At 44.6% G+C, this 21,462-nt stretch overlaps 1 protein-coding gene across 2 annotated transcripts in view; it reads left to right on the top strand.

Annotated features, from left to right (window-relative positions):
* The window catches only part of LOC126188268 (ataxin-3-like), a 146,600-nt gene that overhangs the window by 50,243 nt on the left and 74,895 nt on the right, over window positions 1-21,462 (top strand). For both annotated transcript variants that reach the window (XM_049929838.1, XM_049929839.1), the window contains exon 3: window positions 16,690-16,826. In XM_049929838.1, coding sequence (XP_049785795.1) covers window positions 16,690-16,826 — 137 coding nt within the window. The remainder of the gene's footprint in view (window positions 1-16,689; window positions 16,827-21,462) is intronic.

Raw genomic sequence — 21,462 nt, forward strand, 5'->3', positions numbered from 1 at the left:
AACCTATGGATCAGGATCTTCTGCCTTCAGCTGAGTGTCGTTCCACACTGTCGGTCGCAAGCTCCGAGCAGTCATTGAGTTGACGGCAACCTTGGTCACATTCTTTTATTTTCTGTCCTCCCTATGTCCATTATCCACTGGAATATCCACAGCATTCGAGCCAATTGGGATGAATTGTCGATCCTCTTACGATCCTACTCGCCAGTCATCTTCTGTCTTCAGGAAACAAAGCTGCGTCCCCACGACCGCTTTGTTCTCCCCCGTTTTCAGTCCGTCCAATTCGATCTCCCCTCTGCTGAACGCACTCCAGCACATGGAGGACTCATGATTCTTCTCCATAATACTCACCATTATCACCCAATCCCCTTAAACACTTCCTTCCAAGCTGTCGCTGTCCGTCTTTCCCTTTCTAGATACACCTTCTCTCTTTGTACTGTATACATTCCATCGTCCACACCAATGGCACGAGCTGATCTCCTTCATCTTCTTGGTCAGCTTCCACCCCCCTATTTGCTGGTTGGGGACTTCAATGCCCACCACCCACTTTGGGGATCTCCACATCCATGTCTGCATGGCTCACTATTGCTAGACGTCTTCCACCAAGCGGATCTTGTTTGCCTCAACACTGGGGACCCTACATTTTTGTTTGCCTCCACGACAAATTTCTCTCATTTGGACCTTTCAGTCGGTACTGTTCCGCTAGCTTGGCGCTTCGAATGGTTCGCCCTTGCTGATACACACTCGAGTGACCACTTTCCATGTGTCCTTCGACTGCAGTCTCCACTGCCATATATGCGCTCGAGACGCTGGAAGTTTGCCCAAGCCGATTGGACACTTTTTTCGTCTCTAGCGACATTCGATGACCGTCACTTTCCTAGCGTCGACGATGAGGTCACTCATATTACAGACGTTATTCTTACAGCTGCGGAACGTTCAATACCACGCACTTCCGAATTGCCCCGGCGCCCCCCAGTTCCTTGGTGGAACGAGGCATGCCGTGACGCAATGCGTGAGCGGCGACATGCTTGCATCCTACTTTGGCCAACTGTATCCGCTATAAGCAGTCCCGTGCGCGATGTCGTCCCGTCATCCGCGATAGCAAGAAGGCAAGCTGGAAATTCTTTACTAGCTCATTTAACACCTTCTCTCCCTCCTTGGAAGTTTGGAGTCGGATTCGACGGTTATCTGGCGCGCCTAGTTTCTCCCCGGTCTCTGGGCTCACTGTCGCGCATGATACGTTAGTGGACCCCGTCGCAATTTCTAACTCATTGGGTCAACACTTTGCTGAGATTTCGAGCTCTTCAAATTACCCGCCAGCGTTTCTCCCGAAGAAACGTGCAGCGGAAGTGCAACATCTTGCTTTCTCCTCTCAAAATCGCGAAAGCTACAATACTGTTTTCTCCATGCGGAAACTCCAACATGCACTCTCTTCTTCTCGCTCCTCCGCCCCAGGACCGGATGGTATCCACATCCAAATGTTGCTGCATTTATCAACCCATAGTCTGCGTTACCTCCTTCGCCTTAATAATCGAATTTGGACCAACAGTACTTTTCCCAGACGATGGCGGGAAGCTATCGTCGTTCCTGTTCCGAAACCTGGAAAGGACAAACATCTCCCCTCTAGCTATCGCCCCATTTCTCTCACGAGTGGTGTATGTAAGGTTTTGGAGTGTATGGTGAATTGCCGTTTAGCTTGGTGGCTGGAGTCCCGCAGTCTTTTAACACCTGTCCAATGCGGTTTCCGAAAGCATCGTTCTGCAGTTGACCATCTTGTTGCTCTCTCCACTTATATCATGAACAATTTTCTCCGGAAACGCCAAACAGTAGCAATATTTTTTGATCTGGAGAAAGCATACGATACCTGTTGGAGGACAGGCATCCTCCGCACACTGTTCTCTTGGAGCTTTCGAGGTCGCTGCCACTTTTTTTCACGAATTTATGGCAGAGCGCACATTTAGAGTGCGGGTGAACACTACTCTCTCCCGTACTTTCTCCCAAGAAAACGGGGTACCCCAGGGCTCTGTGCTAAGTGTTGTACTGTTTGCCATTGCCATAAATCCAATTATGGACTGTCTCCTTCCCGATGTCTCAGGCTCCCTCTTTGTGGACGATTTTGCGATCTACTACAGCTCTCAACGGACCAGCCTTCTTGAACGACGTCTTCAAGGATGTCTCGATCGCCTCCACTCTTGGAGCATCGAAACCGGCTTCTGCTTTTCTCCCAGTAAGACCGTTTGTGTTAATTTTTGGCGTCGTCAGGAGTTTCTTCCACGCTTCTTACATCTAGGACGTGTCAACCTTCCGTTTTCGGACGTTGCTAAATTCTTGGGTCTTATGTTTGACAGAAAACTGCTGGTCCTCCCACGTTTCCTATCTTTCGGCTCACTGTCTGCGAACCCTCAACACGTCCTGAATGGTACCTCCTGGGGAGCGGACCGAGTGGTCCTTCTCCGCCTCTATCACACCTTAGTGCGCTCGAAATTGGACTATGGAAGCATAGTTTACTCCTCTGCTCAGCCGTCTATTCTTCGGCGTCTCGACCCTATCCGCCACCGTGGATTACGTTTAGTGTCTGGAGCTTTTTACACCAGCCCTGTGGGAAGCCTTTATGCTGAAACTGCTGAACCTCCGCTGTCCAATCGGCGAGCAGTCCTTCTGAGTCGTTATGCTAGCCATCTGTCTTCCATGCCTGCTAATCCAGCCCATGACATTTTTTTCGACGCCTCCTTGGATGTAGGGTGTGCAGGCCGCCCTCCCTCCCTACTACCGCCGGGAGCCTGCTTCCGTCAACTGCTCCGTTCTCTTTCCTTCCACTTTCCTAAAACCTTCTTGACAACTTGGGGTACAGCACCACCTTGGCTGCGTCCCCGGATCTGCCTACTCCATGACCTTTGTCAGTTTCCCAAGGATGGTACCCCTTCACTTGTTTATCGTCGGGCATTTGCTGCTCTATGTGCACAAATGAAGGAAGCCACATTTATTTACACTGATGACTCGAAAACATCGTTAGGTGTAGGGAGTGCCTATATTGTTGGCGACAGCCCAAATCGATTTCGGCTTCCCGACCAGTGTTCGGTTTATACTGCGGAGCTTTACGCTGTTCTCCAGGCTGTCCAATACATCCGCCGCCATCAGCGGATACAGTATGTTATGTGTTCAGATTCTCTCAGCTCTCTCCTCAGTCTCCAAGCTCTCTACCCTGTCCACCCTCTGGTCCACCGGATTCAGGACTGCCTGTGCTTGCTCCACTTGGGGGGCATCTCGGTGGTGTTCCTCTGGCTCCCAGGACACGTTGGTATCTGTGGAAATGAGGCGGCCGATATAGCGGCCAAGGCTGCAGTCTCTCTTCTTCGGCCAGCTATTCAATCGATTCCCTTCGCCGATCTACGGAGTGTTTTATGTCGTTGTGTTGTTCTTTTATGGCATGCACATTGGTCGACACTTCCCCATAATAAATTGCGGGATGTGAAAGCTCTTCCCTGTGCTTGGACCTCTTCCTCCTGAACGCGTCGTCGGGAGGAGGTAATTTTAACTAGACTCCGGATAGGGCACTGTCTTTTTAGCCATCGACATCTTTTAAGCGGCGATCCTCCCCCACTCTGTCCCCACTGCTCTCAGCTGTGGATGGTAAGACACCTTTTAATTGAGTGCCCCTATTTTACTCCGTTACGTGCCCGTCTACAGCTGTCGCCTGATATATCGTCCATTTTAGCAGATGACACGCGCTCGGCCGATCGTGTTCTCGAGTTTATTAGTGCCAGTGAGATGACATCAGTCATTTGAAGCTCTTTTTGGGGACAACCAACCCCTTTCTGTAGTGGATTTTAAGCTTTCCTTCTGCTTTTAGTTTCTCCAATTTTTTGAGTTTCGTTCTCATTGCTGCTGGTTTCCATTTTCGTTTTTTACCATTTCCTAAGTCACAGACTGGGCGCTAATGACCATAGCAGTTTTGAAAAGATCTAGGAGAATGGCATCCCACAGGGTTCTGTATTGTGTGTACTTCTGTTCCTCATTGCTGTAGATGGACTTGTTACCTCCGTCGGTCCTTTGGTCACCCCTGCTCTGTACATGGATGATTTCTGCATTTGGGTTATTTCCTCTTTGATGGCCTTTCGAGAGCAGCAGCTCCAGGGTGCTATATGGGGTGCCTATGCATGGACCCTCTCACACGGGTTTCAATTCTCTCCTTTAAAATAGCAGGTGGTCCACTTCTGTCACCGTACTATGGTCCACCCCGATCCGGAGCTCTACCTTGATGCACAGCAATTACCTGTGGTCCCACAGTTTTGTTTCTTGGGTCTTCTTTTTGACAACAAGCTCACTTGGCAACCACATATCTGACTTCTGAAGATAGGATGTTTCCATAAACTCAATGTCCTTTGCTTCCTTGCCCACGCCTCATGGGGTGTGGATCGTTCCACCCTTCTCTGTCTTTATCGGGCTTTAGTGCTGTCTTGCTTGGACTATGGTTGTGAAGTTTATGGTTCGTGTGCTCCTTCCACACTGTGCATCCTAGATCCCATCCACCATCGTGGTATCCGTTTGGCCACCAGTGCCTTCCCTACTAGCCCTGTTGATAGTCTCCTGGTTGAAGCTGGGATCCCCCCTCCCTTTCTTTTCGGCGGTCCCAGCTTCTGGTTTCTTATGCAGTCGCTGCCTGTTCCTCTCCCACTCATCCTTCCTATTCTATCCTGTTCCCAGACCAAGGATGTCGCCCACCAGATTCAGACGGGTTTATCGGTTGGGCATCGCCTTGCGTCTCTTCGCCGTGATTTTCAGCTTCCTTCTTTGTCCTGTCTCCCATGTTCTCCCATGGAGCCTTTCAGTCAGTAGCCTACATTTTGGTTGAATGCCCCCTTCTTTTGGTTCCGCGTACTAAGTACCGATTCCCCACACTTTACCTTTAATGTTGGCTGACAATTCTCGTATGGTTGAACTGGTTCTCTGTTTCCTCTGTGAAAGTGGTTTTTATTTTCAGTTCTAAGGTTTTTAATGTCCCTCTGGAGTAGAGGCAGGGCGAGGGGGGGTGGGTGTCTCCCACTTTAAGCTGTGTTTGGAGATTCCTGACTCCCCTCTCTGGCTAATGTCCTCTTTTCTCTCCCTTTTACTCTGTTTTTATCACTTTTTAGATTTGGTTAGTTTTCTTTTACAATATGCACTTCTACATTCTAGCAGTTGAACACCTATTCTACATTCTAGCAGTTGAACACCTGGTCTTGCCTGTACTGCAGCAGAGGTGGGATGCCTTGGGGTTGCTGACTTCCCTCATTTTGTTTTCACCATTGACAACACAACTGCACTTTTACGTTTTTTAGCCTTTTACTTTTATCTTTGACTCTTCTGAGATGTAAATCAGTCTGAATGGACAACCTTTGACACAAGGGACTGATGACCTTGTGGTTTGGTCCCTTCAACTCAATCAACCAACCAATCCTTTTCCCACCCGCGGCAGTTCATCTCCTGCATCGGCAGCCCAGATCAGAGGTCACAATTGTGGTTTGCATGTGATCCCTTCTCTCCAAACTGGAGTCCTTCCCCTTACCACCTCTACTTGAAGTCCATTCACGTACACCTCCATGGTGTACACCTTGGTCGGATCTTTGTCTGGACCTTTTGCATGGCCTTAGGACTGCGTCAACCCCGCCACTCTCCGCTGCCACTTCCTCTCGATTCTTGCCGTGTTCCAGGGCTCTGAAGTTGTTTACACTGACGGCTCAATGGCTGATGGTAATATTGGCTTCACCTATGTCCACAGAGGCCATATTGAACAGCATTCTTTGTCTGCTGGCTGCAGTGTATTCACTGCAGAGCTTGTAGCCATATCTCGTGCACTTCAGTACATCCATTCCTGTTCTGGTAAGTTGTTTCTTCTCTGTGCTGACTCCCTGAGCACATTACAAGCTGTTGACTTGTGCTACCCTCGCCGTCCTTTGGTATCGAACATCCAGGAGCCCATCTTTGCCCTGGAACAGTTCAGTCATTCAGTGGTGTTTGTGTGGACCCTAGGACACATCGGAATCCCAGGCAACGAACTTGCTGACAGGCTACGTGGAAACCGCTCCTGGAGATGGGCATCTCTAAAACTGACATGCGTTCTGTATTGCGGCGCAAGGTTTTTCGTCTTTGGGATATAGAGTGGCATAACAGTATGCGCAACAAACTGCATTTCGTTAAGGAGACTGGGAATGTGTGGAAGTTTCCCTGCGGGCTCCATGCAGGGAATCAGTTGTCCTTTGTCAACTCCACTTTGGCAATATGTTGCTACCACATGGTCACCTACCTCAGTGTCACTGTGGCTCCCAAATGACAGTTGTTCACCTCTTGCTGGACTGCCCACTTTTAGCCGCTCTGCGGCTGACTTTTAACTTTCCCAGTGTCCTACCTTCAGTGTGAGGCGACAGTGCCTCAACAGCAGCTTTAGTTTTATGTTCTGTTAGTGAGTGTGGGTTTTATAATTTGATTTGAGTTTTAGCACATGTCCTTTGTCCCTCCGTGTCCTCCGCCCTACGGCTTTTAGGGTGGAGGTTTTAATGTGTTGCAGAGTGGCTGGCTTCTCCTTTCTTTGTTCTCATAGTCAGCCGGCCAGGGTAATCTGCTTTCTTGTTTTTAATCTCCTCTCCCTGTTTCTTGCATGTGTCTGTGGTTTTCTTTTCCTGTTTTGTCCATTGTAGTGTTTGTTGTCCTTCTGTCGGTCTTCTGGTTCTTCCTTTCTCATGTTATTGTGCCATACGTCATCTTTGTTTTCTTCTTTCCCTTAGGTAATTGTTCTACTGGGAACAAGGGACCAATGAGCACGCAGTTTGGTCTCTCCCCCCCCCCCCCCCCCCTTTAAACCAACCAACTGTATCTCTTCAGCTTTTTTTGACTTCAGTGGCCTGAGAACAACAAATTTAGTGAGGTGGTGCTGGTAAACCATTACGAATCTGTAATCTCCATCTGGCTAGAATTGGAAGTCGATGAGATCAACTTGACATCTGGAATTAAGCTCCTTGAACAGCATAGGCTTCACTACTATTCCTTTTTTTCCTGACCTTTTTGCTTTTGTAAACAAGGCTCACACAATCTAAGATAAATTTGGACATCCCTGTATGTTATATTATAGAACTCTGACTTCAAACATTTCATCACTCAGTCGCGTCCACCACGACTAGTCATTATATGAGCCTCATGCAGAATATCAAACAGGTCTTCATCATAAACATAGTATTTAATCTTACCTTCTTCAGTTACAGGTTGTATTAATTTGGTTACTCCATTCACGTCCAGCACTTCATATCTCTTTAAAAACTTGTAGTCGTTGCCGTCCTTCTTTCATGCAGATTTTAGCGATCTAGCCTTGCTGATAAGTGACTCGTACTTTTCTCTGTCCATGATGACAGGATTTTAACTGAGATTTCCCTGTTCCACTCTAAGATATTCATAGAACTTCACTGATTCAACCATAGCTGAACTGATGTGAACTGTAACTGCACTACCATAAACCATATCTGCACTACTGTCAATCATAACTGCACTGCTGTATAACATAACAGTAACAAGCTGATGACAATTACATTCATGCTGATGCATGGTAGCACTCTTGGATGCACTGCTAATAATCCAGGAGTCTTCACTAGTGGATAATATGCTACTGTACACTTTCCCTTGCCGAGTACAGTGACGGTTGACCTTCACTAGTGGGTGTTTTTTTTTTTTTTCCAGTTTATGATAAGTTCTCACTGATCATTTTAATGATGGTGTACATCCTCTAGGGAAGGTTAACCTTTCCACTATAACATGTGTATATGGAGGGTATTGTAAGTGCACACAACTTTTTAAATAGGTGGTTTGTAGTGAATCTTAGAACTGTTTGACAAGATTCAAATAGCCCTTTTCTCTAATGTAAAAATATCATTTAAATGACTTTAGTTTTATCCAAAAAAAAAAACTATCCACAAGCTACAAGGGACTGTAAGTATACAAAGTAACCCATTCTAGGACCTTTTGAGGACTGTATTTTAGAAATGATTCTCAGGGCGAAACATGCAGAGCTGCGTCTCTGGGAGAGTTTTGCTACGTGATATTTACAGTTTTCTTGCTCAGCGTAGAATCATATTGTTTCTAATTGATTTATGTCCAATACCAGTTGGAGATCATATTTTTTAATTTTTTTTCTAAATTGAATATAATTAGTTTTCTTCTATTGGCAGTGAATCATGAATGTAGGGGCTTGATCAGTTGTTGAGGATGAGTTCCTTAACAAGACTCACTATTACACTAGGATTGTTTGCAAACACAATCTTGATAGCCGTTTCTGAGGTCTGTCATTTATGTAAATAGGGAGGAGGAGAGAGCCCAACACACCACCCTATGATACACCTATTAAGTCCTATAACTAGAGACCAGATTATATGCATCACGGAAACCTTAAAATATGCCTGCAAATATGCATGAAAAATGTTTGAAAATGCATGAAAAGTGTCGAAATATGCAGGATCAGATAATAAAAATTTGTGGTTACTGCGTGCATTATATCTCAAAGTCAAACCTGCGCATATCAGTTATGAGGAAGAGCACCGGCCACGAAAAAAATTGGTACATATAGAAAGCTGATATCATTTTCTGAATACTTTTGAGTAGAGGTTAGGAAGGGGGCCTTTCTGGAATTATCTTCTAAAAAAATTGCAAAATGGGGATGCATACTGTGTTTCAAGAATTGTTCCTTCTGTGTTATTGTTGTCGGTAATAAGCAGATGTGATGCAAGTGAGTCACAGCGAAACAAGTTCGAGGTGTATCGGACGCAGAGGGCGCGCGCAAAGGCTCCGTAGTATTTTATTTAAACAAACATAGTCGTGAATTTTTTTGAACAGCGTCAACTATTAATTAATTCTTTTGGACCAAAGCATCATTTACACTTTATTTTACATTTTTCTACTGTTGTAAACATAAATGACCAAGTACTGTTCCAAATGTTCGATAGTAATATTGTGTCTTCGATCACTCAAAACATTTTTGTTAGCAGAAAAGCACCAGTCTACACCAACTGAGGTAACTGGGCAGTATTTGAATTTGGGTGCTGTGTTGGCACTTACTGTTTGTGGTAAAAGTCCACCTGTCCCATTAACTATCAATTTGGCACACGGTTCAAGGCCTGGGTTATTGTTTAAAATGTTTTCAAACTTACGTTTGAGTTTTCGTGGGAACACCTCCGGTAGTGAGAAGTTCATTAGAATAATTTTATTTATTAACTGAATAGATTCATTCCACACCAAACCTTGAGTTTCAAGCTTTTTAATACTTGCAGGTGTATGGGAAAAATGAGTACTAATCACAGCAATGTCTTTTTAATACTGAAATCATTAAAAGCTTCCTTGCACTGGCAAACTGCCAAAGCCTCTGCACTATCAAAGTTGTTTACTAGCCCTCTAATGGCCTCGAAATGTTTATTGTAAAACAACACAGTTTCGACTCGCGTGCCCCACTGAATTACCACTGGTTCGCGAGGTGAAGGCACATGTGGTATTTTCTCTTCGTGAGTTTGATGCGAGCAGGAGCCTTTAGCAACACTTTCTTTGTGGATGAAATTGGTTTGTTTATGAACGTGGAACATACTTCGTCAAGGTGATGTACTTCATGAGCAAAGCACGTCACATGAATCAAATTGGGATAAAATACTCTGAGGGCGGTCTTTTCCTGCTTTGATCATTAAGGGAGCAGCATCAGAAATAAACACAAACACCCTTTCATCTGTATGGGAGTCTGGAAATATTTTTCTAATACCCTCATTCACATATCTAGCTATCGTAGAATGATTTACTTTTTCAAGTTCTTTGCAGGCCGCTAAATAGGAAGAAGTCCCTTCTTTTAAAGCACCAACAATTTGCAATGTAATGGCCACAAGTGTTTGTAGTTTTTTCACTTGAAATCCAGATAATGCTGTCCTTAGTTCATTGTGTATTTCTTCCAGAACATGTATGTAAACTGTCAGTATGTAATTTTACGCAATGTTGATTCATCTGGTATATTTTGAGTTGAGCAATATTTGCACAGGAAGCATTGAGGATAGGGTTTGTAAGTTTGTGAGGAGGAATATTGCTTGCAGTGAATGCTGATCCATGTTAAATCGACTTCTTTGGTTACCTTTGTATAATCCCTGCTACTGCAACTAACTGTTGTCAGAACATTTTTTTTTACAAACTCAACAATATAAAACAATTCCGTCATATGTAAATGTTCCAGGATGGTCAGCTATCCATGAAACGACGTTTATTTTTTTGGGCACCATGGCGCACAACACGTTACACATTACATGTTGGAAACACATTCAGCTGTGGACATGTGACTAAAAGCTTGCTTAGTTTAATTTAATTGTTGCGGACACATACGGTATGACAGCGGAGGGGCTTAATCGGAGGGCGCGGGTGAAGGAGTATTGACTCTGCCTCTTCCTCTTCTGTAATGATTTCATAGGCAGTGGCCTCTTGGTTAGTGATTGCACACAGTTCTAGGTCGCGGTCAATCTGTGAGACATCAAAACTAGAGCGACATAGAGACTGCCCATCAAAAATTTTAAACTATTGTAAACATTGAGTGAAAAGATTCATCGTCACTAGTTTTTAGTTAAAAGATGCAATAACCAATGAAAACGAACCAATATGCAAACACATATAATTCAATCTCTGCCTATTACTTAGCCGTTATCTAGGTATCAAATTATTTCATCTGCGTTATCCTTTATTGCAATTTCTGCACTTCTACCAGATCGAAAGCCGTGTCATTACTTTCCCATGTGAGGCTGCTAGTTCATCCTCATTTAACAAAAATTTATTAATTTTTCTTCTACCAGAAAAAGTAGCACTGTTTGACCTATTATGATACAAATGTTTCAAGCTCATCCCCTATTGCAGCCATCATTTTTTTTACTTTCTCTGGTATTCCAAACAACTAGTAAGGCACTGTCCCGTACATTGATTCCATATACATCTGAAAACGTGTATAACAAGGATATTTCTTATTTATTTAGCAGTGGGAAATATTGTAAAACAATGGAAATCTGTGGTTAGCTGTGAACCTTCAGCACTCTGCTACCCATGTTGTACAGGCATTCTAGGTTTCATAAAGATGCACTAAAAGCCTAAGGTTGAATTAAAACAAATGCTTGGATGAAGGTATAAAGGACATAGAACCCAAAGTAATTGAAGTAAAGTAGTTGTTGAGTGGTGAACTAGAACCTGCTCAGAAGAAAAGGGAACTCTGAGACTATACTTCTGAAAAGTTTTCCTTTCAGACAAATAGTTAGAAATGTATGTACAATGACTTATTGCCTAACTTAATGTATAGCCACACTGTGGAAATATTTTGTTCGAAATGTGTACGCTGTATGTATAATTCAGCAGATTTTATTTATAGTTCAGAAACACTTAAACTTTACTTGTACACATAGAAAACATACATACATATACCAATACCCCACACAGTGCCAGCTAGATGCACAGTGCCTGTGCTGCATTTCTGCAGGTGGCCTGTGTAGGGATGGATGTTGTTAAGTGGGGTAGGTAGAGGCAGGAAGAGGGATTGGTGGGTGGGTACTATGCGTGTCATGCATTGTTGTCAGAGCCAATGGGGAGCACCAGTTCTGTTCTTTTTCACTCCCCCCCCCCCAACTTAATGATCTGTTATCCAGTTCCCCTTATAACTACCTAATGCATTCACTCATCCATTTCCTATGTCATTTCCCATTTTCCCTAGCATCATCCCTATGCCATGGACCCCTGCTCCATCTATATGCTGAATAGTATCCCAAATTCAGCTCCACACCCTGTTCCTTAATGCTGCCTAAGCCATGGAATCCCCTCCCCCTCCACCCCAGTGGCCTCAACATAAAAATTGCCTTGTCTGGATCTCAATCCTTTTTTGGCAGATTCTGCCAGTCCCTATGCGTCACAAATCTGGTGCTGCAGAAATACTTGTCCATGGCACAGACATCCAAGATTTGCCTCTGCTCCCACCCCAAGATACTGTTGCTGTGCAATCCTTAATAAATCCGCCACATTTCTGTAATTGAAACCCTTGCACTCCAACACCTGGAAGAGCATTTCAGACATCATGCCCATAAATTGTCCAATCTGTTGACATCCTGCTCCTGCTTTGGATCACCACTATCTATCAACACCTATCCTGCCCACAGTGAATGCCCTTGTCAATCCCTCATTATATCCAGGTCCTGCCTAATGGACCTTTTTCAATTTACCATAGCCTCCAAAACTACCTCCCAACACTCCACAAATTCCAGAAAGCAAGAAACCTTTCCTTATAAAACCTCAGTACCACAGTAGTTTTAGTCTTATCCAAAGGCCTCACCTTCAACCCCAAACGCAAGTTTAACCATGTTGGACTTGTCCAAGATCTGTTTTCCTTCTCCCGATCCCTACAGTGGAACTGCTTCTTTGCCACCAATCCCTCCGACCAAACCAAGCCTAATCCCAACTTTGAATCTTGCCTCTTCCAGATCTTACTACCATCCAGTCTTAACCCTCCCCCTTCCCCACTCCTGCCTAACCACCCCTGATCATCAAGAAAGTCCTTACCTCCAACATAGCCTCACCATATTTCCACAGGTCCCTTCCTAAGGACAATAACCCCTCAGCAGAGGAATGAACAGCCTTACATGACCATGAAATAGATCCTGGCCAAATGACCATCCTGCAGATGAAGGATCCACAACTCTCAGAAGGCTCCTGCCAACTGTCTGACTCGTTCACCTACAAGCTCTGCCATAGTGATCCCATCCTACAAGTCCAACATAAGTTTAAGTTCCTACTGAAATCCATAGGTTCATCCCAGAACCTATCCCCAAGTCCTTCTCCCTCCTCAAACTAGCGACATCCTGCACCCTTAACTCCTGCATTCTCCCGAAGATCCACAAACCTAATAATCCTATGCCCCCATTGAAGCTAGCTATTGTCCTTCTCAAATAATTGCTGCTTTTGTTGAAAAACACCTCCAACCAGTTGCCCAAAATCTAGTCTTCTGCATCAAAGATACAGAACATTTTCTTCACCGATTCCACCAGCCCCATCCCTTTATCTCCTGGAGTTCTACTCGTCACTGTTGATGCCACCTCCCTATACATCATCATCGCTCATGCCCTTTTTGTTATTGAACGCTACCCTTTCCAATGTCCTTCAGACTCCAAATACACTGCCTCATTCCTTAAACACCTCACCAACTGTATCCTGATGTACAACAACCTTCTCTTCGAAGAAAAGGTATACAGACAAATCCATAGTGCAGTCAAGGTCACCTGCGTGGCACCCTCCAATGCGAAAATGTTCGTGGGCCATATAGAGGAAATCTTTTCAGCCTCCCAAAACTCCAACCTACCCTGCCTGGTCCAGGTTCATTGATGATGTCTTCACAAGCTGGACTCATGGTCAAGACACAGTATCCTCATTCTTTTACAACCTCAACATTTGCTCTCCCACTGAGCTCACCTGGTCTTCCTCAGCCCGACTTGCAATCTTCCTATACTGTTGATTTCTACCCCTCTGATGACTCCATCGGCATTTCTGTCCACATTGAATCCATTAACCACCAACAGTAGCTTCACTCCAACAGCTATTGTTGCTTCCACACCAAAAAGGATGTTACCACCACCACCACCACCACCACCACCTACTCCAGTCAGGTCACTACATCACCTATCCCATCAAAGGCAGCACTACCTGTGAAACCAGTCATGTAATCTACCAGCTAAGCTGCAACCACTGTTCTGCATTATATGTAGGCATGACAACCAACAAGCTGTCTGTCCACATGAATGGCCACTGACAAACTGTGGCCAAGAAACAAGTGAACCACCCTGTTGCTGAACACACCGCCAAACATTATATCCTTCATTTCAATGACTGATTCACAGCCTGTGCCACATGGATCCTTCCCACCAACACCAGCTTCTCTGGATTGTGTAGGAGGGAACTTTACCTGCAATACATCCTATGTTCCTGTAATCCTCCTAGCCTCAACCATCGTTAGTCACTATCCTCACCCATCCAGCCCTACCCCATGGTGTACACCTAGGCTACATATTCTTCTGGACCTTTCTCACGGCCCTAAGGACTCTGTTCACTCTGGGGCTCTCTGCTGTCACTTCCTCTCGTTTCTTGACATGTACCGCAGCCATAAAGTGGTTTAAACCAACGCCATACATCCTATGTTCCCGTAATCCTCCTAGCCTCAACCATCGTTAGTCACTATCCTCACCCATCCAGCCCTACCCCATGGTGTACACCTAGGCTACATATTCTTCTGGACCTTTCTCACGGCCCTAAGGACTCTGTTCACTCTGGGGCTCTCTGCTGTCACTTCCTCTCGTTTCTTGACATGTACCACGGCCATGAAGTGGTTTAAACCAACGCCCTGATGGCTTTGCGTGTGTTCATGGAGGACATATTGAACAGCACTCCTTGCCAGACATATTGAACAGCACTCCTTGCCAGATGATTGCAGTGTTTTCACTGCAGAACTGGTGGCCGTATCTCGTGCTCATGTGCACATCAGCTCGTGCTCTGGCAAGTCATTTCTCCTGTGTACCTTCTCCTTGAGCAGCCTCCAAGCTATCGACCAGTGCTACTCTTGCCAGCCTTTGGTAGCATCCATTCAGGAGCCCACCTATGCCTTGGAATGGTCCCGTCGTTCAGTGGTGTTTGTGGGGACGCCAGGACACGTTGGAATCTTGGGCAGTGAACTTGCCGACACGCTGGCCAAACAGGCTACACGGAAACCACCTCTGGAGATGGGCATCTCTGAAACTGACCTGCGTTCTGTCTTACGCTGCAGGGTTTTTTGGCTTTGGGAGACTGAATGGCATTACAGTCCACACAACAAACTGTGTGTCATTTAGGAAACTACGAATGTGTGGAAGTCTTCCATGCGGTTCTCTCACAGGGAATTGGTTCTCCTCTGCCAGCTCCTCATTGGCCATAAGAGGCTAACACCTGGTTACCTTCTCTGTTGCGAGGACCCATCCTGGTGTTGCTGTGGCTCACAAATGATGGTTGTCCACTTCTGGGCGATTATGCCTCAACAGCAGCTTTAGTTTTAAGTTTTATTCTTGAAGGTGGGTTTTGTCATTTGATCTAAGTTTTAGCACATGTCCTTTGTCCGTCTGTGTCCTCCACCCTAGTGCTTTTAGGATGGAGATTTTTATGTGTTGCAGAGTGGCTGGCTTCTCCTTTTTATTCTCATGGTCAGCCAGCCATGGTAATCTGCTCTCGTGTTTTGATCTCTTCTATGTGGTTCATGCGTCTCTGTGGTTTTCTTGTCCGATTTTGTCCATTTTAGTGTCATTCTGGTGGTTTTCTCTTGTCTTCCAGCTGTGATTTGTATGTTTTGATTATTTTACTCCCACACTTGTGGAATTATTTTAATCGGAACGAGGGACCGATGACCTAGCAGTTTGGTCCCTCCCCCCTCTTTTAAACACAACCAACCAACCAACCTCTTCCCTGTTCCCATTCCAGCACTACACAGTAGTCATTCCACCATCACACCCAGCCTTTTTATTTCTCTCCTTTTCCACACTTCCCTCCCGTTCCCCCCCTCCCCACCACACCCCTGCAGCACTTCACTGTCCCCCTCCCTGCACGCAGTGTGGTTTCAGTTGCCTGTGACTGCAGTTGTGTTGCTGAAAGCTTTTATTGTGAGAGTCTTTTCGCTGTGCCTATCTGTGAGTCAGCATCTCTGCTATATGAAGGATGTATTACAAAGACAACTCCCAGTTATAGGATAGGATAAGCTTGTAATGTGACTGGAGTACGATGTATTGGGTTCATGTATAGCACCTTGGTCTTCCACGGGGGTATGACCCATGTGGAAAGGGGTTGGGAGTAGGTGTGGTGTAAGGGAGGACTAGGACATTGCATACATAGCTTAGGTGGATGACAGAATACCACTTGGGAAGGATTGTGGGTAGAATGTTCCTCATTTCCGGGTAGAAGTTCAAATCCTGATAAAGGATGTGGATCCAGTTGTTACAGTCTGGGACAATATTGGGTGATAGTGGCTGCTCCTTTGCAACTGGTTCCTAGGTGTAGATTAGGAACAATTTTGTAGTCGTAAGGTGCTAAAGAGCGGTATCAAGAAGAAGATATTTTACATAAATTATTATTATGCAATAAAATTAATGGTTGTTAAGCTCAAAGATACCAAAGAATGATGTTTTTAATTTCTTGATTAAGTATTGAAATAGAGTTGTTTCTCTAGTTCATTTCACATCACTTACTTGCTAACAAGACTCCTTGAAATTTATTTAGAACTTCCAAATAAAATCTTGTTGATTGTTAGGCAGTGCTATTTTTCTCTTAATCACCTGATATATTGGCCCTACTCTTAGGATTTTCGCCTGGTGTTATTCAGAAGAAAAAATAACACATCATAATAATCAGAAAGTAAATGGAATTAACAGTGGCTACAAAATTGTGCAGACTTATGTTTTAAAGTTAACTACACAAAGCTGTGTAATTTTTCCTTGACTGAACCAACAGTGTGTTTCTTTATATATATTTTTCTGTTATATAATTTGGAAACTGGCATATCTTCTTGTTCAGCTTCTTGTTAAAATCACTGTGTCATTATGCAAGTGGATGTGTATTTACATTAACACTGGTAATGAGAGTGTTTGAGATACTATTGTTTGATTTTTGTTTCAGCAACCTTCTGGAAATTATGATGACAGTGGGTATTTCTCAGTTCAAGTAATAAGCAGTGCTCTTGAAGTTTGGGGTCTGGAACTTGTACCATACAACAGCACAGATGAACGAGCTTTGGAAGCCCAGAGATGTCCTGGGTAAGTGCCTCCCATGAAGAGCTAAAGACATGCATTGCACATGAGCCTTATTGCTTGTTTTTGTTCAATTTGTATTTAATGTCTGTGTATATAATTGGGTGAGAATGGGGTGTTAGAAAGAGGATGAAATTGCAGTGCCTAGGGCTTACTGCTTAGTGCATTTGTGCTGAGCATGAGGTGTTAAATACCTCCACCCAGTTCCACCCAGGAATGTATGGGAGAATACTTAAAGACTATACGGTTGCACTCCACTCCCAACACTGGCATTTTACTGAATCTCATCACACATGATAAAAATATATATTCTAATCACAAGACAGTAAAGAACATTGTCAGTTGCCAAGGAGAGCACATATTTATTATTTTGGTAGGTATTCCGTCCATTGAAAACTTTGGACCCCTGTAAGAACAAAATTTGAAACTTGAAAATTTCCTATAGAAACTGGTGACACAAAGTATGAAAAGATTGTTACACCAAACAGATTCTATGTTCCTAGATTTCTGTAAAGCATTTGACACAGTGCCGCACTGCCGACTGTTAACAAAGGTACAAGCATACAGAATAGGTTCCCAGTTATGAGAGTGGCTCAAAGACATTTTAAGTAACTGAACCCAGTATGTTGTCCATGATTGCGAGTGGTCGTCAGAGACAAGGGTATCGTCTGGAGTGCCCCAGGGAAGTGTGTTAGGACCGCTTTTATGTCCTATGTACAGAAATGCTCTGGCGGACAGAGTAAGCAGTGGTCTGCTGGTATTAGTTAATGATGCTGTGGTGTATGGGAGGGTGTTGTCATTGAGTGACTGTAGGGGGATACAAGATGACTTAGACAAAATTTCTAGTTGGTGTGTGAATGGCAGTTAGCTCTAAATGTAGAAAACTGTAAGTTAATGTAGATGAAAAGTAAAAACAAACCCATTATGTTTGAATACAGAATTAGTAGTGTGCTGCTTGAGACAGTCGATTGATCAAATATCTAGGCGTAATGTTGCAAATATGAAATGGAATGAGCGTGTAAGGAATGTAGTAGAGAAGGTGAATGATAGACTTTGGTTTATTGGGGGAGAATTTTAGGAAAGTGTGATTAATATGTAAGGGAGACCATCTATAGGATACTACTGTGACTCACTGTTGGGTACTGTGGGTGTTTGGGATCTGCACGAGGTTGGATTAAAGGAAGACATTGAAGAAATTCAGAGGCAGGCTTCTCGATTTATTACCAGTAGGTTCGAACAACATGCAAGTATTATGGACATGCTTCGGGAACTCCAATAGGAATCACTGGAATGAAGGTGACATTCTTCTCGAGGAGCACTATTGAGAACATTTAGAGAACCGGCATATGAGGCTAACTGCAGAATGATTGCCTCCTATGTTCATTTCACTTAACCACCATGAAAATAAGATTAGTGATATTAAGGCTCGTGTGGAGACACATTGGCAGTTGTTTTTTTTCCCTCAATCTGTTTGCAAAAGGAACAGAAAAGGAATGGACTAGTAGTGGCACAGGGTACCCTTTGCCATGCACCCTACGGCAGCTTATGGATTATGTATATAGGGGTAGATAATCCACCACCCATTCAGCTGGAATTGGCTGCTACCTGGCACAGGGTGCCTTCCGCCATGCGCGCCATGGTGGCTTGCGGGTTATGTACAGGGTTATTACAAATGATTGAAGCGATTTCACAGCTCTACAATAACTTTATTATTTGAGATATTTTCACAATGCTTTGCACACACATACAAAAACTCAAAAAGTTTTTTTAGGCATTCACAAATGTTCGATATGTGCCCCTTTAGTGATTCGGCAGACATCAAGCCGATAATAAAGTTCCTCTCACACTCGGCGCAGCATGTCCCCATCAATGAGTTCGAAAGTATTGTTGATGCGAGCTCGCAGTTCTGGCACGTTTCTTGGTAGAGGAGATTTAAACACTGAATCTTTCACATCCCTATGCGTGAAACTTGCCCGCACGCGTTCCACTGTTTCTTCGCTCACTGCAGGCCGACCCGTTGATTTCCCCTTACAGAGGCATCCAGAAGCTTTAAACTGCGCATACCATCGCCGAATGGAGTTAGCAGTTGGTGGATCTTTGTTGAACTTCGTCCTGAAGTGTCGTTGCACTGTTATGACTGAGTGATGTGAGTGCATTCCAAGCACGACATAAGCTTTCTCGGCTACTGTCGCCATTTTGTCTCACTGTGCTCTCGAGCGCTCTGGCGGCAGAAACCTGAAGTGCGGCTTCAGTCGAACAAAACTTTGAGTTTTTCTACGTATCTGTAGTGTCTTGTGACCATATGTCAATGAATGGAGCTACAGTGAATTTATGAAATCGCTTCAATCATTTGTAATAGCCCTGTATATAGATGCAGATGTAGGTGATCCCCCACCAAGTCAGCTGGAATGGGCTACACATTGAAAAGACATCATAGAATTGAAAGAAAAGATGGGTTTGAGGAAAGAAAATAGGAAGACTGGTCTTACGGAAGAAATAAAATTTAATCTGTATTCAGTGCCATAAGAGAAGCCTACGTACCTCTAGTTCTAGATCCTTGCTTTTAATAGCTAAAACACTAATGTTAGACTGAAAGAAGAGAAATGGAGAGTAACTGGTGACAAAAAAAAAGAACCATAGAAGTAAGTATTTTCCATACCACAGGCCTATGGAGTTTTAATGTAAGAGTAAAGGAGCACAATGGACACATTTTTCAGTAGAAACACTGAAAGCCAAAGGCAATACCTCTATTCTCACTGACAGCAAATACATCTTGAGGTTTCGACAAGAATCTTTTACTCATTATTGGGTTAAAACCCCTCTTTTGCTGCTGCAGTTATCGGGGCAATTTCTCCTCTGTCACATTGGAAGAAAGCATTTCTAGAATATTGTTCAACAAGTTTCAGAGTTGTCGTTGACATAGTTTTGATGCCAGACAGCTGAAAGAGAAGTCCAGGATGGAAAAACAATTATATTATGAAAATACTGCTATACATGTAAGCTTTCAGCCAAAAAGCCGTCCTCTGAAATAGAGGGAAAACACACACACACACACACACAAATACAACTCAGGCATACATGACCACTGTCTTAGGGCACTGTGGCTAACGGGAGCAGCAGTCTGGTTGGGTGGTGATGGTAAGGAAGTGGTGTGGGGTGGGTAGGCAAGGGACAGCAGGGTAGGGGTGGGGGAGGGTGTAGTACTGCTTGTGGGAGCATTGCAGGTTTGTGGAGGGAACAGGGTAAGATCGCCAGGTGTAGTTAGGAGGTTTGGAAGGGGAGATGGTAGGAAGAATCCAGATGGTGCAGGCATTGAAGCAGTCGTGGAAATGAAGCAAGTTGTATTGTGCAGCATTGTTGTCTGTGAGTGGACCGGAGTAGGCAGTGTTGGGAGGATGTGTGGTAAAGGTCTCATATCTAGGTCTGTTGCGATGGTATTACTCATGAAGTCGTAAGGCAAGGGGGTTGGAAGCAGGGGTGGAATACGGCTAAACAAGGGTATTGCGTAGGTTTGGTGGGAAGCCGAATACCACCGTGGGAAGAGTGGGAAGGATAGTGGATAGGGTAGTCCTCATTTCAGGATATGACAAGGGTAGTCAAAACCTTAATGGAAAATGTGGTTCAGGTGTTCCAATCCCGATTGACACTAGAGCCACAAAGGAGTCCACCATTGTGGCTGGATGGTGGGATGTGGTAGATGACTTGAGAGGCAAGACAGGGAGATCTGTTTATGTACGAGGTGGGAGGGTACTGAGTGAGACCCATGGTACATTTGGAGGAGGACTGCTCATCACTGCAGATCTGATGGCCATGGGTGGATAGGCTGTATGGAAGGGACTCCTTGGTATGAAATGGGTGGCAACTGTCAAAGTGGAGGTATTGCTGATGGTTGGTAGGTTTGATATGGGCAGAGGTATTGATGTAGCTGCCCTCGAGGTGGAGGTCAACATTGAAGAAGGTGGCTTGTTGGATTGAGGAGGACCAGGTGAAGCAAATGGGGGCCGAGGTATGTAAGTATTGGAGAAATATGGATAGATCTAACAGTGGAAAATGCAGGATAGACTGTAAAAATATAATGAAAAAGATAGACGCTACTCACAGTACAGTGGAGGTGCTGAGTCTCAGATAGGCACAGAAAGTGTTGCTTGCTGGAGTGTCTGGGGATGAGGTGCAGAGAGGGTGGGGCAAGTGGGTGCAGACATGAGGCTAGACAGAGGACGGGGCGGGATGGGGGGTTGCAGAAAATGAGAGAATTGAAAAGATGGAGGGTGTGTTGGTGGAATGGAGGACTTGTGTAGTGCTGGAATGGGAACAGGGAAGGGGCTAGATGGGTAAGGATGATGACAAATGAAGGTTGAGGCCAGGAGGGTTATGGGAACATAGGGCATATTGCAGGGAGAGTTCCCACCTGAACAATTCAGAAAGCTGGTGTTGATGGGAAGGATCCAGATGGCACAAGCAAAACAGTCATTGAAATGGAGAACATCATGTTGGACTGCATGCTCAGAAATGGGGGATGGTCCAAGCTGTTTCTTGGCCACAGTTTGTCGGTGGCTATTCATGTGGGCAGACAGCCTGTTGGTTGCATGCCCATTAAGCACAGTGGTTGCAGCTTAGCTTGTAGATCGCACGACTGGTTTCA

This window comes from Schistocerca cancellata, chromosome 5 (assembly GCF_023864275.1).
Source record: "Schistocerca cancellata isolate TAMUIC-IGC-003103 chromosome 5, iqSchCanc2.1, whole genome shotgun sequence".
Classification (NCBI taxonomy): Eukaryota; Metazoa; Arthropoda; class Insecta; order Orthoptera; family Acrididae; genus Schistocerca; species Schistocerca cancellata.